This window comes from Sciurus vulgaris (assembly GCF_902686455.1).
Source record: "Sciurus vulgaris genome assembly, chromosome: 3".
NCBI lineage: Eukaryota > Metazoa > Chordata > Mammalia > Rodentia > Sciuridae > Sciurus > Sciurus vulgaris.
In genome coordinates, this window is record NC_136463.1 from 4,833,868 (window position 1) to 4,851,314 (window position 17,447).

The following is a 17,447-nucleotide window of genomic DNA, read 5'->3' on the forward strand; positions in this document are numbered from 1 at the left end:
CGGGTGGCGCGGGCGCCATTTTGTGAGGAGGGATATAAACGGGCGCTGGGGCCGGCTGCCTGCCCAGTTGCTGCTTAGGTGCGCTTAACTGCGGAGCTGGCACGGTGGTCTGTCCCGCTTCCCGGCCTCTCCACGCGGAAAGCAGCTGCTAGGGCGCGGCGTCGCCCCCGGACTTGAGAAGACCGCCGCCTGCTCGCAGCGCGCGGGCCCGCCCAGGCCGTTGAGTCTCAGCGCCAGTTCGCGGGGCCCCGGGCCGCCTCGGAGCCATGAGCTACGGCCGCCCGCCTCCCGATGTGGAGGGCATGACCTCCCTCAAGGTGGATAACCTGACCTACCGCACCTCGCCGGACACGCTGAGGCGCGTCTTCGAGAAGTACGGGCGCGTGGGCGACGTGTACATCCCGCGGGATCGCTACACCAAGGAGTCCCGCGGCTTCGCCTTCGTGCGCTTCCACGACAAGCGCGACGCCGAGGACGCCATGGACGCCATGGACGGCGCCGTGCTGGACGGGCGTGAGCTGCGAGTGCAGATGGCGCGCTACGGCCGCCCGCCGGACTCGCACCACAGCCGCCGCGGCCCGCCGCCCCGCAGGTACGGGGGCGGCGGCTACGGCCGGCGGAGCCGCAGGTGAGCGCGGCGGGCGGGGCGGGCGGGCGGGAAATGGCGGCGGCGGCGTAATGGCGGCGGGGCGGGGCGCGGGCGGCCGGCTGGGGGCGCGGGGCTCGGAGGCCGCTCACCGCCGCCCTCCGCTCGGCCCGCAGCCCTCGCCGCCGCCGCCGATCGCGCTCCCGGAGTCGCAGCCGCTCCCGCTCCCGCAGCCGCTCGCGCTACAGCCGCTCCAAGTCGCGCTCCCGCACGCGCTCCCGCTCGCGCTCCACCTCCAAGTCCCGCTCGGCGCGGAGGTCCAAGTCCAAGTCGTCGTCGGTGTCCCGCTCCCGCTCCCGCTCGCGATCGCGCTCCCGCTCCCGGAGCCCGCCGCCCGTGTCCAAGAGGGAGTCCAAGTCCCGCTCGCGGTCCAAGAGCCCGCCCAAGTCTCCGGAGGAGGAGGGCGCCGTGTCCTCGTGAGCGCATGGTAATGTCGGCGCCGCCGCCCGCCCGGCTGCGGAGGGCTGCGCGGGGCGTGTCGAGGGGTCGCAGAGCATGAGTGTGGCGCTTACTGAGTGGCTGTTCGTAAGCTGTGTGAGACCTATTGATGACAATGACTATTTCTTGCTGTTTTTATCCAACGTCTGCATTTTCCCCCTTTAAAGCTGCGGTCTCCTGTTTGATAAAAGAATATTGGCCAGTATTGCAGATTTTAACTGATTTGGCTGATCCTCCAGGGACCAGTTTCTGTGGGCGTGTATTGGAGCAGGTTTGTCTTTAAACGTTAAAGATGCACTATCCTCTTAGAGACAAACGATCAGTTCAACTATTGTTGTACTGACTGGGACTTCGTATTCTAATGGATGTGGCAAACGAATTGCAATTAAGAAGCAATGAACTTTTTGGAACCCCAAAAGAAAGTTTATGCAGGTATTGCACTGGGTGGGGAAAGGATAGTGTGTCTTTAACTCTCAAATTGTTTGGTCCTGTTTTTTAAAAGGAAAGGGCCCTGAGTAGCTCGAAAGATGTTATTCTCAACTGCCAAATGTTTTATTTGAAAACAAATTTCCTTAAAATATACAATAATTTCCCAGTTTCAAGTTTTTGTTTGGATACAGCCCTTTTTTTATTTTTCCTTTTTCCCCCCCTTACCTTTTTCCACCTTGGTTATTTGGCCAAAAATTCATAGATTCAAACTCATAACTGCTGGTGGTAGCCTTTGAAAAAAATCCTAATTGGGCCTTAAAAAAATCTGATAGTGGCTGGGTGGAACCTTACTGTAACCTCCTTGTTTCACCAGAGCCTTTAGTAAGTACATGCCTGAAACTGAAACCATGTGGACTTTTATATCTTCGTGGTATTGGAAGGTAAACTGAATCTTTTTCTTTTCAAACCTAGATGTATCCGCAAGCAGCGTAACAGAGGACTTGGGGAAAAGGACTACATACTCAGTCCATCGGTCCATCGAAGAGTCCTTGGAACAAGCAACTGGCTGTTGAAAAGGTTATTTTGTAACATTTGTCTAACTTTTTACTTGTTTTAAACTTTGCCTCAGGTGGCAAACTTCATTTTATGTGCCATTTTGTTGCTGTTATTCAAATTTCTTGTAATTTAGTGAGGTGAACGACTTCAGATTTCATTATTGGATTGGATATTTGAGGTAAAATTTCATTTTGTTTATATAGTGCTGACTTTTTTTGTTTGAAATTAAACAGATTGGTAACCTAATTTGTGGCCTCCTGACTTTTAAGGAAACGTGTGCAGCCATTACACACAGCCTAAAGCTGTCAAGAGATTGACTCAACATTGCCTTCATTCCTTAAAATTAAAAACCTACAAAAGTTGGTGTAAATTTGTTTATATGTTATTTACCTTCAGACCTAAATGGTAATCTGAACCCAAATTTGTATAAAGACTTCAGGTGAAAAGACTTGATTTTTTTTTTTTTTTTTTAAAGGATTGTTTACCAAACACAATTCTAATCTCTTCTCTTATGTATTTTTGTGCACTAGGCGCAGTTGTGTAGCAGTTGAGTAATGCTGGTTAGCTGTTAAGGTGGCGTGTTGCAGTGCAGAGTGCTTGGCTGTTTCCTGTTTTCTCCTGATTGCTCCTGTGTAAAGATGCCTTGTCGTGCAGAAACAAATGGCTGTCCAGTTTATTAAAATGCCTGACAACTGCACTTCCAGTCACCCGGGCCTTGCATATAAATAACGGAGCATACAGTGAGCACATCTAGCTGATGATAAATACACCTTTATTCCCCTGCCCCTCTCCCCAAAATGGTAAATCTGATCATCCTCATGTATGAACTTAAAATATGGAAAATGTTAAGGAAGCAAATGGTTTGTAACTTTGTAAGTACTTAAAACATGGTGTATCTTTTTGCTTATGAATATTCTGTACTATAACCATTGTTTCTGTAGTTTAATTAAAATGTTTTCTTGGTGTTAGCTTTTCTCAGAATATGTCTTGGTCTTTTTTCACCCATTTATCTGAAAGACCTATGCAATTATGTCATTGGCTGTATAGTATGAAAGTGGAATGTTTAGCACCTGCCTTTCCCACACACAAAGATGTTGGAAATGTCAGTTGAACACCTAAAATCAGTGCTTTTTAAGGTAGCTCTTTGAGATTGAGTACCCCATTCCCTTCCTAATTTATGCCATGTTAATGAATAAGAACAAGACCTTCATCTTGCATAGGTGTTTAATTCTTTTCATGATTACGTTGCCTGTAAGTTGTCTAGGTGACACATCACAATCTTAAAGGCCAACAGATTTGACCATCTTCAAGCCCACTGCATTTTTCTCAAGACGCTGAAGTAGCCTGATGCTAGTTGCCAGGTTGCTAATCAAATTGACATGGTCCCAGAACAGCTTGTAGGCTTAATTCAGAGACTGTCCTTTGCAAAGATGACCAGCATTTCAACAGTATGTCTTCCTGGAAGTGCAGATTCTGCTATATCATCTTTGTCTGCATCAAAAGACTCCAGAGGAATATGGACACATTTCATATCCCACTTGTAGAGCAAAGCTTCAAGTGACCAGTCAGCACTAGAAGAAATAAATTGTTTTTAAAGTTTATGCCTTTTGTTTTGCTTGAGATAGTTAAATTTCATCCATAAACTGGGTATATTAAATAGGTAATGACTTTTCATTAACCGAAATAGCAAACTAGGGTAATTCACTCACCTCCTAACCTGGTATGTAGACCACACTTGAACCTTGGGGTTCCTCTGCATCAGAAAGTATACTGTACTTAAGATATCTTCAAAGTCTGGAAAGGAAGCATTTTAAGTGGACTCTTCTACAATGTATTTCTGACCAAATTTACTACTAAATATGCTTACCCTCTGGTTCAAAGAATACATCGGAGGCAAGGATAATATCTTGCGGTGGGAGGGCCAGAAGATCCTGAGAGATGTGACCCCATGTCAGTCCTATAACATGCACCCACGGCAGATTATTCATTTGGCAGCTCTGGTGACAGATTTCTAGACAATGAGGTAGCTCTGAGCTGTCTGACAGTATTACTTCAGCACCACATTTTGCAGCCAAAATTCCTGGAAGGCTCACTCCAGCTCCAATCTAAAAAAATTACGGATGGCAAAGATTTTGGGTTCCTACCCTGCATTCTTTAAAGATGGACATGCCTGTTAACATGTCCAGGAAGCTTAGGCCATAGATCTGTTAGGGCAAAAGTTAATTCCCTTGTGATACCTCTACTGTGTCGAGTAAAAAGTTACACTCCCACTTCAATACTAAGGGAAGTTACTTCTGAGTAGTATCTTACAGTTTCATTGGAATGTACAGGGAAGTCGTTTAGGGACGCTTCCAACATGGTTTTTAGTCCTTTATTGGTACGATCTACAAAATAGGAAGACACAACAGTGACTTAGATACATAACTGTGGCTGGCACTACCTTAATTAGTACCATGCAATTGTATGTTTAACAAGGGTTAATAAGTATGTAGACTTAAGTCAACCCTGCATTTTAAAAACTTCAGGGGACCTTGTACCTCTAAGACAGCTTTGCCCGGCAGACGTCTTCTGTGAAACCATAGGTACTGGGCCAGAACTACAGCACAGGGCCAAACGTACATTCCATATTGGAGATGGAGGACCTGAAAAGAATATTTTGGTATGCCAATAAAAACACCCACTGGAAGCTGGAACATGTAAATAGTAATTACTGTCGCACTGGCGTCCATTACAAAAATGACGGTTCAATAGTGCCCAACTCTGAGCGGGGGTTATTATAAAATTTTACCACCTGACTGGGGGTCTCGGCCTCAAGTTGAGAATTTATTCAAAATGCAGCAAGATACTGGAATTTTTGGCACAACATAAACATCTAGCAATCAAGTAATATGTCCCTAGAAAGACATCCTAGAAAAGGTTAAAAATGAGGCTGAATCCAGGATTGAAAGGGAACATACAAACCCTTTGGAAAGGACCAGGATCGTGACAGCATGGTATTTAAGGAAGCAAGGTAACAACTCATGCCTCAAGAATGAGTCTCCCTCAGTTCAGAAACTAGATTTGTAACTTACCAAGTGTGTGACACAAGTTATTTAACCTATCAGGGCTTCAGTTTTCTCAACTGAAAATATCATCTCAATTGGCTGATTAGAAGATTCAAAGAAAGGCACAAAGCACCCAATGTTGCAATAAAACTGCAAAATTCCTACTGTCCAAAGAGTAAAGGGTGCCCCCTGGTGGGGTGGTAGAAAAAGGCTAAAGACCTAAAAATCCCGGAGAAAAAACCTTCATCACTGGATCCACTCAAAATGTTAGTGACTACAATGTGCTAGGCACTAAATGTCGGGATCCAGCATGAATACGGGCCTGACCTGTGAATTTTACCCAGGAGGACAATAAAGACTCAGTGAAGGACGTCTGAGCAGAAGATGGAGTTGTGCGAGTTTGGGTTCAAAATTTAGGAAGTTTTAAAAAGTGAATCCGTTTGGATACAATCAGAAACTGGTTCAACTCCAGTCTTCTCAAGCTGTTCCTTTTTTTTTTTTTTTTTTTTTTTTAATATTTATTTATTTTGGTTTTTTAAAATTTATTTTTATTGTACACAAATGGAATACATACTGTTTGTACATGAAGTAAAGGCATACCATTTGTGTAGTCATACTTTTACATAGGGTAATAGTGATTCACTGTTATTTTTTCCTTCCCCCCCGCCCCCCGCACTGTTCCTTCTTCTGACATAGGATTACTGACACCTACCTCATAGGCTGCCATTAACATCAAATGAAACTATAAACGTGAAAATGCTTTAAAAAAATTATTCAGTGTTGTGGGGACCATGAGCTCAAAGGCTCATGTCAACCAAAAAAAACTTTATTTGGACAATGAGGGCTGGAATCCCTGTTCCCAGAACTTAAGAGTGAAAAATCTACGATAGGAGTGCAGCTCAGTGGCAGAGCGCTTGTCTAGCATGTTTGAGGCCCTGGGTTCCATTGTCAGCACTAAGAATGTCTTAAAAAGTCGAGACGCCTTTTAGCCAGGCGTGGTGGCACACGCCTATAATCCCAGCAGAGGCTGATGCTGGGGGGTCTCAAGTTTGAGGTCAGTCTCAGCAACTCAGTGACTTAAAATAAAAAGGGTTGGGGATGTAGCTCCGAGGTAGAGCGCCCCTGGGTTCAATCCTAAGCACCGCAACAGAAGAAACAAAAGGAAAAAACAAAAGGGAAACCTTCCAGCAAGAGTCAGACTCACATTAGGAGTCGAGAGCCACTTTCCGGGCAGGAAACCTTGGTGTGGGGAAGCCCCCTTGCTCTCACGGTCCTCACAGGCCTGACTGCAGCCCGTTAGCCTGCTCCTGCTCGGGAGCCAACCCAGGGCCGCGGAGCCTCGCCGCGGCGCCTCGCTGCACGCACCTGCGGGACGCGGACCTCCAGGACGGTCCCCTGGGCTCCCGGGCCCGGCTCCTCCGAGAAGCGGAAGCGCTGGGCCTGGGCCACATGCCCCGGGAGACCACGCGCGCCCCGAGGGGAGTCGGCCGGCAGCGGGCGGGCGGGGCACGACGGGGGGCGCGGGGCCGCCAGACCGTCGGGGGCCGCTGCCCGGGCGCCAGGTGCCACGCGGCCCTCCGTCACCCCTCCCGGACGCTTCCACCCGGAGGCAAGAAGGGGAAGGCCGGTCTCGGGCGGCCACGCAGTATCCGGACGCACATAGGAGACCGGGAACCCACAGGGTAAAACACACAAGAGAGGAACTTGGGCTGGGTCCCGCCCGGAAGCCGGTGGTGCGGAGGCCACGCACAGCCGGAAGTGGCGCGCTCGCCGGAAGCGGGGCGGTGCTGCGGCCGATGCGACCTTCCCAACATGGCGCTCGCCCGGCGCGTGTGAGGGCGTACCCGGGAGGCGCCGAGGCCAATGGCGAACCGCGACGGGCGGCGGGGCGGGGAGGACGGCGGCCGCACGCCCAACCCGCGGCTCGGGAGGTGGCTGGGGAGTGAATTTTCTGGAAGGCGACTTTAAAGGCGCCGGGCCGGAGCGACGGGTGTCTGGGTGCCGCCGCCCGGACCGGGGAGGGGCGCATTAGTGGCAGGAAGCGAGGTGCGCCGAGGTCGTCGCGGAACCAGCTGGTGACCCCGCAGGATGAACCACAAGAGCAAGAAGCGCATCCGCGAGGCCAAGCGCAGTGCGCGGCCGGAGCTCAAGGACTCGCTGGACTGGACGCGGCACAACTACTACGAGAGCTTCTCGCTGAGCCCGGCGGCCGTGGCGGTGAGCGGGGCCGGGGTCACGGGCCGGGCGTGGGCCTGCGGGAGCGGGGCGGGCCCTCCTGCGGCTGCGGCGCCCGGCGGAGCCGCACTGGTGCGAGCCGCGAAGCCCCCGCCTGACGCGGCGGCTCAGGCTCCGAGGTGCGCACCCGCACGTGGCCCCCGCCCCCGGGCGGAGCCTGAGCGTCGTGGGTTGCTGGTGTCTGTCATTGCTCGTGGGTCCTGGGGGACACCCTGTTCTGCCGCCGGACTCGTTTTCTAACTGGGCAGGCCTTTTCTGATTCCCTCAGGATAACGTGGAAAGGGCAGACGCTTTACAGCTGTCGGTGGAAGAATTCGTTGAGCGATACGAAAGACCTTACAAGCCGGTGGTTCTGCTGAATGCCCAGGAGGGCTGGTCTGCGCAGGAGAAATGGACTCTGGAGCGCCTGAAAAGGAAATACCGGAACCAAAAGTTCAAGTGTGGCGAAGATAATGATGGCTACTCCGTGAAGATGAAGATGAAGTACTACATTGAGTACATGGAGAGCACCCGGGATGACAGCCCTCTTTACATCTTTGACAGCAGCTATGGTGAACACCCCAAAAGAAGAAAACTTTTGGAAGACTATAAGGTGCCCAAGTTTTTCACTGATGACCTTTTCCAGTACGCAGGGGAGAAGCGCAGGCCGCCTTACAGGTAAAGTACTCCTCCGCTAAGTGGTTCAAATCTCATCTACAACAGCATTTGGTAGCAGAGTTCAATGTGCTGACCTTCTCAAAAAAGTGAGTGGTTTTCCTTTGGCTGAACATTAAGTCATTTAGGGCCCTAGTAGGAGGGGTCTACTGGATTGTCATTCCTGAAACCCCCCAGGAGATTTAAATGTGCAATTAAAATTGAGCCACTGATGTCTCAGGGAAGTTTTAATAATTAAGGTCCAGCAATAAGCTACATCAGTAATTTTTTTCTTTTTTCTGTTAAATGTCAGTCCTCACACAGTTCACTTAATATTTCTGTGTACCACAATGTGTACGGTCTGAAATGAAGTGTCATATACATAATGTATGATAAAAACTTTTTTTGTGCCTTGTATCCATAATTAAATCATCCTTCCTATCTTGGATGTTTCTATCCTGTAGGTGGTTTGTGATGGGGCCACCACGTTCTGGAACTGGGATTCACATTGACCCTCTGGGAACCAGTGCCTGGAATGCCTTGGTTCAGGGCCACAAGCGCTGGTGTCTGTTCCCAACGAGTACTCCCCGAGAACTCATCAAGGTGACCCGAGAAGAAGGAGGGAACCAGCAAGATGAAGCAATTACTTGGTTTAATGTTATTTATCCCCGAACACAGCTTTCAACCTGGCCCCCTGAATTCAAACCTCTGGAAATCTTACAAAAACCAGGAGAGACTGTCTTTGTACCAGGTATAGATGAGCTGGAAGAAAATATATTCTTTGGTTTGGATGGGGTAGGGCAGGGGTTTGCAATGCCGGGTCTCAAACCTAAAGCAAGCTCTATCACTGAACTCCATCCCCAGCCCTTTTTATTATTTTTTTTTTTTTTTATTTTGAGACAGAGTCTCCCTAAGTTGCCCAGGCTAGCCTGGAACTTGCAGTCTCCTGCCTTGGCCTCCCGAATCACTGGGATTACACTTGTGCATTACCATACTGGCCCAAGTGCATTTTTTGATTGCAGTAATTTTGTCTACTCATTTTGGAGTAGAACTATATATAGAATGAGTCCATAAAGTTCTTTTGCACCTGCCAGATTCAAGAACTGATCTACTGTGATGATAGTATGTAACTGAATCTCAAGTACAGGGGGAGCTCTTATCCGTTTCTCATGTAACTGTATCCCTAGTGGTTACCCAGTATCTTTGTGTACGGTAGCAGTTTGTGCTTGTATCTGTAAACTGGGTTTAGTTTTGTAGTTGTTGTTTTATGTTAGTGCCAAGGATCTAACCCAGGGCTAGTAAATAGGGTTTTTGATACCGTGTAGCACTGTCTGGGTTGAGTTAGGAAATCCTACACCAAACGACCACAGTTTGATAGTTGAAGCTTACAGAAGTAAAAGTATTTAAGGTGGGTGTCCTCCTCCTAGAAATTGAAGAACTTCCTGCCTTTATAGTTCAGGCTACAGCTTTGAAGTTCCAGGGGTCAAGGAACTCTTCCCATAAATGGCCAGAGAGTGAATATCTTAGACCCTGGAAGCCACACGGTCCGTCTCAATTGCTCAACTCTGCCCTTGATAGGAAGCAACTATAGATAGTTCATAACAGACAGGCATGGCTGTGCTCCAGTAAAACTTTATTTACACAAGCAGGCCACTTACCCTGGGTCAGGAGCCCTCATGGATGGAAAGGCCCGATTTCTGGAGTAGGTGTCACAGGATAATTGTGTATGAGACCAACCCCTGTTGAACTGTTTATTTGTTGGATTTCAGGAGGCTGGTGGCATGTTGTCCTCAATCTTGACACCACCATTGCTATCACCCAGAATTTTGCCAGCAGCACCAACTTCCCTGTTGTGTGGCACAAGACGGTAAGAGGGAGGCCAAAGTTATCAAGGAAATGGTATAGGTGAGAGACTTTTTGATTCTTACTTTGCTTCGTTTCAATTCGTACCCCAGAGGTAAAATGTAAAGAGTTCACTGCTGCAGTACTATGTGCTGACTTTAGAGAGACCTGGGAAAAGCTGGGGCTGCTGATCTGACAGGTAGTAGAGAGGGTCCAAGGTCAGGGCTGGTGCTCAGGACATTTGCCAGCCTCCAGGTGGCAGGGAGAGGCTCTGCATGTTCCATCAAAGCCACTCAGTCAAAACGTGGTCACGATTGAGATTGTTTCTTGTTTTGCTTTGTTTTCTTTTTGTGTTTTGTTTGTTTGTTTTTCAAGGCTAGCACTAGCAAAAGAAGCCCTTTTGTTTAGGTTTTATTTTGGTTATTTCTTTTTCTTATCCAGAAGCATTATTTCCATTTGATATTCCCATTTGAACTTACTACCTTCAGTTCTTATGAGTGAGGTGACTGCCCTGGAGACTTAGCTCCTCTGTTTATCCACAGAACAGATACAGCACGGGCAGCGGCAGTGCAAGCCACCCCCAGCCACCCCGTGCCACTGTGTCCCAACCCTGACCTGGAGGGACCAGCTCTCGGGGTAAGAGAGGGATTCTGGCTCGTTCAGTGCTCCTCCCTGCTGAGAGGGCCAGCAAGGGTGGTGGCTTCTGTCCCCCGGACGCTCGGCACCTGAGGCCCAGTTCCTCTGCCTGCAGGCTACAGAGTGCTGTGGCATTGTCACTCAAGGGCCTTATGTACAGCAGGTCTTTTGTGGCGGGCTGCTGCTCTGGATGCCCGTTCGGCTCATCTTTCAAGTGCGGGGGGCGGTCTCTCATTTGACACCTTATTTCTTACAGACTTAATTGTTTCTGCTCCGACAAATAGTGTCTAACAAACCCAACTCATTAGTGCTGTGCCGTGGAAAGGAAAGGTTTAAAAAAAAAAAAAATAGCTTAGAAAGTTGCAGGGGAAAAATAAAACTAGGGAAAGGAGCTCTTTCTCCCAAGGGAGAACCAAGGCAGGCCCAGGGAGTGCTACCCCCACCATGGTGGTCCAGCTGCCTCATCATGCAGGTGGTGATGGATTGTGAGGTGCTAAAGTGTCATTCTCTTTTAGAAAAACGTGGGTAGTCTATGAGGGTTTGTGGCCAGCCTGGGGCTGTGCTTCCTTGCCATTGTACAGGAGCCATTCTGTCAATCCTTGGGCATTTCTAGGTATTTCTAAGTGATGCAGGACTCCACTTTGAGTTATTGTGTGTGGGTGTCATCACCTGTGACAGTACTGAAAACAGTGTCTCTTGCCTCTCAGGATCTTGAAGCAGGAGCACCCTGAGCTGGCAGTCCTGGCAGATGCGGTTGACCTCCAGGAGTCCACAGGCATCGCCTCCGACAGCTCCAGCGACTCTTCCAGCTCCTCTAGCTCCAGCTCCTCTGACTCGGACTCAGAGGTGAGGCCCAGCATGCCTGCACTGGGCCCTTGGGCTCGGGGCACCCTACGGACTGTGAGGAAAGGCTGTGGACAGTTTTCTCCTTCTTCCATGCACCAGCAGGGCCACCATTCCTGCCTAGCGTAGGACTCTGCCCATGCTACAGCTTTACATGTGCACGAACAATTTGGTGTCTGGGAATTTGTGAATAGAGAGCCCAGAATCACCCACCAGGCCAACAGTGCCAGAATTCAAACTCACATCATTCTGACCTCAAAGCCCACGTGATAGTAGATTGTAAGCCTGGAAACTCAGTAGATCCAAAGGCCTGCTTTAAGCTAAGATTGATACTAGGTTAGGGGGTATAGCCTTAACAGATGAAATTTGTCTCTTAATGTCATTGTTCCTGTGTATGTTCGCACATCAAGCTCTTTGTTAGAGGAATGAAATTCTATAATGCATCTTCAGAATGCCAACTTGATCTCAAACCCATAAACCTTTTGTGAGAGGCCAGTGGGGCAAGGGACCCTTGGCACCTTAGTGGATCTGTGATTCGTAGGAGCCAGATGCATCCACAGAGGTTGATGCTAGACTGTGGCAGAGCCACCATCGATGGTGGCTTTGCTTCTTGGAGAAAGGGGACAGGATTTGTGCTTTCTTGAGGTTCAAGTTTTGTTGGCAAAGTAGGATGCACCCAACTGAATCTTTGCTCTTCTTTTCCTGTGTGCAGTGTGAGTCTGGGTCTGAAGGTGATGGGACGATGCACCGCAGGAAGAAGAGGAGGACGTGCAGCATGGTGGGAAACGGGGACACCACCTCGCAGGACGACTGCGTGAGCAAAGAGCGCAGCTCTTCCAGGTGACCACACGGTTGTGTGCAGGGACGTGCTCACAGCGAGGGGCAGGGCCCAGGGAAGGCAGCCTGTTGGGATCCTGCAGACCAGGAGAGGGCTGACGCGCATGCCAGAGGATGAGGACGCTCTTGGAACAGGAATCCGCTCACTCAGCGTTTGCGGCAGTAGCTTTTTCTCTGCTACCTATGCAAATTAAGGAAGCTTGTTTTATCATATGAAAGGCAAGAGTGTGAATGGTGCCAAGGAGACCTTTACACTATTAATAAAGATGAGTCCATTTTATATCTGACATTCTTCCTTTGGGCCCCTGTGGCTCCTCTCTTTGTAGTTAGTCTGGGTGGAAGTCGGTTACTCGTTGGGGTGTGTCCTGATGGGGAGGTAGCAGCTAGAGCAGTGAACAGGGAGATGCTTCTGAAGACCCTGAAGCAGAGCCTCTTGCCTTTTCTCCCAGTTTGCCATTGCTGCTTTGAGTGCTCAAGCCAAGTGGATAGCAGCAAATTACTCAGGTTTTTTACAACATCTTAATCACATTTCCAAGTTTCTATTTTCTTTTAAACAAGATTGGATCTAGAACTTCAGAATCAGAAAGAATATATTTGCCAACACCTGCCCTTATGCCCTTTGCCTACAGCAAAGGGTGTTCACTTGCTTGTGTCTAAGGTCTTTAAACCTGAATTCCTGTTTCAACACACTGCTCAGGGTGTTAAGCAGTGAAGTTGTGGAAAGGTGATAAAATGCTGACATTGTAGGATTCTAGGTCCCATGTCCTTAACTGCTGCAGGTGACAATCATGTTACCTTTTATCTCTGAGCGGCTGAGCATTTTCTGTGATGCTTTATGAATTTAGGACCCACGTTCCTTTCTGTTGTCCTTTCTGTGTTTTCTGATCTGACTGTAATTCCCTAGGGAAGTCAGTGTCATACTGGAGTTGAGTTGATCAGACCTGAATTGTGCATTCCTTAGCCCTGCTTTCCTTTTTATGGCCATACTTAAGATTTCTTCTCTTGCCTTTTTAAGCTGTTTCTATTATTACATACTTACATCTGTGCTTGAGGGGTGCCTTTCTAATTTGTTGGAAAGGTGTTTAGAGGCTGGGCACTGTCCTGCACGCCTGTAATGCCAGCAACTCAGGAGGCTAAGGCAGGAAGATCACAAATTTAAGTCCAGCTTGGGCAACTTTGCAAGACCCTGTCTCAAAATAAAAAATAAAAATGACAGGGGATGTAGCTCAGTGGTAGAGCACCAGTCACCAGCACCACGAGAGCAGGAAGAAAGACTTTTGGAGAAAGCCCTGCCATTGCTTCAGCACCAGTCCCTGGGGGTTCTCTTGTCAACACTGCCATCGGTTTTGTGCCCAGCTGTGCTCTCTGCATGCTGATTACAGGCAGTTGTGCTTCCCTTGGCAGGATTAGGGACACTTGTGGAGGCCGGGCTCATCCCTGAGCAGATAAAGAGACACTCCTTGAGGTGGCTCCCGTGTGTGCTGCTGGCTGCCACCCAGCTCAGTTCTCACATCTGCTCCTACCTTCTCCTTTGTCTTCTTTGAATTTGGACCTTCCTTCCCTGGTCTGAGCTCCTGTCTTCAGCCGAATGCTGGTTTTACTGCTTCCCAAGACTAGATTGTCAAGAAGCTTGAAAGCTCTGCCAGCTCAGTGAGACACTGGCGCTGCTATGCTGTTGGCAAGAAGTCCTGAGTTGTCTTGATCAGAACCACACAGTCGCCACAAGGCCAGAGGGGTGTGACTCACTCAGCGTCTTACTGCTGTTGGTAAGGAACAGCTGACTGTACAAGCAGACACTGACCGCGGCAAGTGGACGTTAATCTGTGTGAATCTGTTGAGTGAGCATGTGCTGCCTTCCTGGATGTCACCACTGGTCCAGAGGCCTCCAGGGGCAGCCACCAGCCGCCTGCCCAGCACTCCTGTCGCCCACTGCTCAGTCCTGCCTGGGATTCCTCATCTTTCTCCACAGAGAGGCTGTGATGTTCCAGGGGTTTTGTGTGGTGTATTTGGGGGAGGGGGACACCTTGGTGTCTTGTCCGTGCAGAGTGGGAAGGTGTCGGTGTGCTTCTGCCTCAGGCTTGAATCAGACAGGCCGGGTTCTAACGGAGGGTTCCTCCATTCTCCCAGTGTGATCCGTGAGCTAGGAGCTCACTCTGTAAGGGACTTCACTCCCTTACATCCCCTTCATTTGACTGGCAGACATAAGCGGGCAACTTGTATTACATTCAGGAAAGAAATTAGGAAATGGTGCTTCTAGTCTTTGGGATCTGTGGATACTTCTGAATAGCTCTGGTGGAGTATTTGGGATCGACCAGCAGGTTCCCTCTCTTACCCTCTAGATTCACCTGCTTGCCTTAATCTGTCCCTGAAGTCGAGTGGATTTAAATCAGAATAGCAGGGGTTTTCAAGGCCTTATCCCGCTACAGTCAGGGGCAGCACACTGTCTTGCTGGAGTACGGCTAGAGGCGCCCATCACAGATGTGTTGGAACGGTGTGGTGCTGCCTCTCAGAATCCCCTAAACAGGAATGACCAGAGGACCCAGATAGTATGTTCATTCCTGCCTCTGTGTCCTGTGTCTTTGCCCTAGGAGGCTGGTCCTCTGGTTTCTCTTAGTACCAGGATTCTGCATCTTGAAATGCCAACCCAAGTTCATCCTGGGTTGGTGGGACAACCTCTCCCTTCGCCGGAGGTAATGCCGTGACTGCAGGTGCCTCCTTGCTTCCCCTCCAGCCGCTGCTCCCACTGCTTCCGCGTGGGCAGGGTTGTCCCTGCATGGATGATCCCTCTGCAGTAATATCTGAATGGTGTTTCTCCTCCCTTTTTTAAAAGTCTTTTCTTGTCATCTTTCAAAAGCTTTTTCTTTTCCCCAGCGTTGCTACTGGACTTTCTGCTCACCCTGTACCAAATACTCCCCTCTAAACTTCAGTTTAAAACAAAAAACACCCAGAGGGGGCCCTTTGCCACTGGGGGCATGGAGGGACATGTTGTCAGTGGCCTGGGAGATGACGCAGGAATTGGAAAGGGAAAGATTATCTACCCACTTAGTTGCCTGGATACTAAAGGCACCTCCTGGTTGCTAAACATCACCAGAAATGAAGGACCTAGTCACAGCCACCTCTGTGCTGCTGTTCAGTTCCTGCCAGCCCATAAATAGCTGCAGAGTATGTTTGATTTGTCTGGCCAGGGACTCAACATCCTCTCCCCCCACTTAGTGTTCCTGGGGGCCAGCCAGGCACTCCTTTAAGGAAGCAGAGCCAGTGGGAGAACCATGTGGAGCGGTGACCAGGACTAGTGACCACCTGATGGGGAGGAGCCAGGTGGGAGCAGCTTGAGTGGGGCCCAGGACACCCTGAGGGCCCTGGGTCTTCAGGAGTGGGAGAATCCAGTGCTGCACAGGTCCCCGGAGTGGTCCTGAAGGGAGAGCCACGCAGCAGGAGCGCTGCCCACTTCTGCAGTAATTCAAGTGCTCAGCCAAAGACCTAGTGCTGGGACAAGCCCAGGCCCCTGACCTTAGTGGGCAGTGACTGTGGGTTCACAGGGTGGCTGGTCAGGGCAGGGAGACCGAGCGGGGGGTCTCATTCACACAACCAGAAAAGCAAGCGTCGGCCTTCACGAGGGTCCTGGATTAGTGCTATGCCAGTACTGAAGTCAGCCAGCAGCTTCTCCGTGGAGCAGCGAAAGGTTCTTAAACAAAGGGCCAGTGGGAGAAGGTGCGGTCCAAGTGCTTTACAAACAGACCCAGCCTTGAACCAAGGACTTTGGACCAGAGTGTGGGATGGAACAGGACCTTGCACTGTGGGGAAAAGCAATGTGTAGGAAGTGACACATGTGGTGTGGCTGTGGGTTCTTCAGGGTGTGTGCAGCATTCCCAGAGGTGGTTTTGATGTGTGACGTCTGGCCCCTCCCACCCGCCCCTCCCTGTCTTCAGTCAAGATGTTTCGTTGATGTTACGTTATTTTCAACAAAACTAGATGGAATGGGCCCCTAGGTGGTGGCTCTCAACTTTGTCTCCTTGTTAGTTCAAATCCTTGAATCCTAATCCCTACAAATCTCCCTGGTGGAGAACCAGCCCTGGCCTGCTGGTGACAGGACACCACAGAAGAACTGGGCTGCTTCCTGGGCCCTGGGTTTCAGAACACTGAGCTACCCCTGGTTCAGCATCCCTCTCACTGTGGGGCCACCATGAAATGCCTGTGGGTCTGCCATTAGATTGGTATTTTTAACTTTCCTTGGATGAAATTTGTTCTCATTTTAAATAAAGCAACTGGATTTGGAATTGTGTTTTTTGCATTGTTTTATCCTTGTTTCTTTTCACTCTTATTCCTAAGTCAGTAGAATGTAGTTTGTCAACAGAACAAGATCTCTTAAAAATACACTTTAAAACAATGGTAAAGGGTGACTAAAGTAAGGCCCAGACACTTTTACTACAAGGCCCACGGGGTTCAAAAGCCAGCACCCTAGGGACAAACCACTCTGCATTGTAGTTCCTATCCCATTAACCAGAACAAACAGGAAATGCATGTCCCCAAAATATATGGACCATAGGAGTAAGCTCTCCCAGTTGCTGGGGATCCTGTAATATCTGGAGTACATGAGGAAGCCTAAACTGTCCCTGTGTCTTCTGTATTAAAAAAAAAAAAAAAAAAAACCACCCTAAGCCCAACAAGGGGACCACACCTTCCAGTGACTTGGAAGGCTAAGGCAGGAGGATTGCAATCTTGAGACCATCTTGGGCAAAAATGAAAAAGGGCCAGGGTGTATCTCAGTAGTAGAGTGCCCCTGGGTTCAATGCCCGGGTACTGCCAAAAAAAGCATTCTTCCTCAGAGCTGGAGGTATAGTCTGGCACAGCTCTTGCCTGGCATGTGTGAGGCCCTGGGTTTGATCCCCATAAATAAATAATAAAAAGCATTCTAGCATATTGGTTGATATCCAAGTATTAAATGCATCCTAAGCAAAGGATCTTATTATGTTGCCCAGGTTGGTCTTGAACTCCTGACTCCTGGGTTGCTGGAACTGCAGACAGGTGCCAGGGTGCCTACCTGGAACCCTGCTTTGAGGACCATTATTGGCATGGTACCTGACAAACTGCCTGGCCTGTGACTATCTGAAATGACTAAAGCATGGCGTAGGGAGTGGAGGGAAATATGTTTTTTGGTTACAACTTATTTCTAACCTATCTTGAAAGGATTTGGAGGGGGAATAAAAGAAAACAGTAGCCTTCCTTCCCGTCATTCCACCCTCCGCCTGCATACCATCAGGAAATACACAAAGAAGGAAGCCAGGGGATAATAGTGTTGACCCAGGAGC

General features: G+C 49.3%; 3 protein-coding genes across 18 annotated transcripts; 2 read left to right on the forward strand and 1 right to left on the reverse strand.

Annotated features, from left to right (window-relative positions):
* Positions 1-61: 61 nt before the first annotated feature.
* Positions 62-3,036, forward strand: SRSF2 (serine and arginine rich splicing factor 2). Of its 10 annotated transcripts, none has more exons than XR_013762793.1 (4): positions 62-628; positions 763-1,073; positions 1,252-1,355; positions 1,985-3,036. XR_013762793.1 is itself a non-coding variant. In XM_079133458.1 (3 exons), the coding sequence occupies exons 1-2, from the start codon at positions 267-269 to the stop codon at positions 1,064-1,066; spliced, it is 666 nt and encodes a 221-aa protein (XP_078989584.1). In that variant the 5' UTR covers positions 62-266; the 3' UTR covers positions 1,067-1,073; positions 1,252-3,036. The 10 variants fall into 10 exon arrangements, 3 of the variants coding, with proteins under 3 accessions (XP_078989584.1, XP_078989583.1, XP_078989585.1); XR_013762796.1 differs by having other exon boundaries at positions 63-628; positions 763-1,516; positions 1,985-2,089; positions 2,599-3,036; XR_013762798.1 differs by having other exon boundaries at positions 63-628; positions 763-1,355; positions 1,985-2,089; positions 2,599-3,036.
* Positions 3,037-3,274: 238 nt separating this feature from the next.
* METTL23 (methyltransferase 23, arginine) lies at positions 3,275-7,141 on the reverse strand (the record flags this gene model as incomplete). Of its 4 annotated transcripts, XM_079133450.1 has the most annotated exons (6): positions 3,275-3,639; positions 3,778-3,862; positions 3,936-4,173; positions 4,379-4,452; positions 4,606-4,710; positions 6,478-6,836. In XM_079133450.1, 5 exons carry the CDS (start codon positions 4,646-4,648, stop codon positions 3,477-3,479), a joined length of 603 nt encoding a protein of 200 aa, XP_078989576.1. In that variant the 3' UTR covers positions 3,275-3,476. The 4 variants fall into 4 exon arrangements, with proteins under 4 accessions (XP_078989576.1, XP_078989577.1, XP_078989579.1 ...); XM_079133451.1 differs by lacking the exon at positions 4,379-4,452 and having other exon boundaries at positions 3,936-4,025; positions 6,478-7,141; XM_079133453.1 differs by lacking the exon at positions 4,379-4,452 and having other exon boundaries at positions 6,478-6,838.
* A 55-nt stretch (positions 7,142-7,196) lies between these two features.
* Positions 7,197-13,892, forward strand: JMJD6 (jumonji domain containing 6, arginine demethylase and lysine hydroxylase). Of its 4 annotated transcripts, none has more exons than XR_013762792.1 (7): positions 7,197-7,329; positions 7,616-8,004; positions 8,445-8,731; positions 9,750-9,885; positions 10,365-10,458; positions 11,166-11,304; positions 12,014-12,141. XR_013762792.1 is itself a non-coding variant. In XM_079133454.1 (7 exons), the coding sequence occupies exons 1-7, from the start codon at positions 7,201-7,203 to the stop codon at positions 13,577-13,579; spliced, it is 1,245 nt and encodes a 414-aa protein (XP_078989580.1). In that variant the 5' UTR covers positions 7,197-7,200; the 3' UTR covers positions 13,580-13,892. The 4 variants fall into 4 exon arrangements, 3 of the variants coding, with proteins under 3 accessions (XP_078989580.1, XP_078989582.1, XP_078989581.1); XM_079133454.1 differs by lacking the exon at positions 10,365-10,458 and adding an exon at positions 13,543-13,892; XM_079133456.1 differs by having other exon boundaries at positions 9,750-9,847; positions 10,370-10,458; positions 12,014-12,425.
* Positions 13,893-17,447: the final 3,555 nt, after the last annotated feature.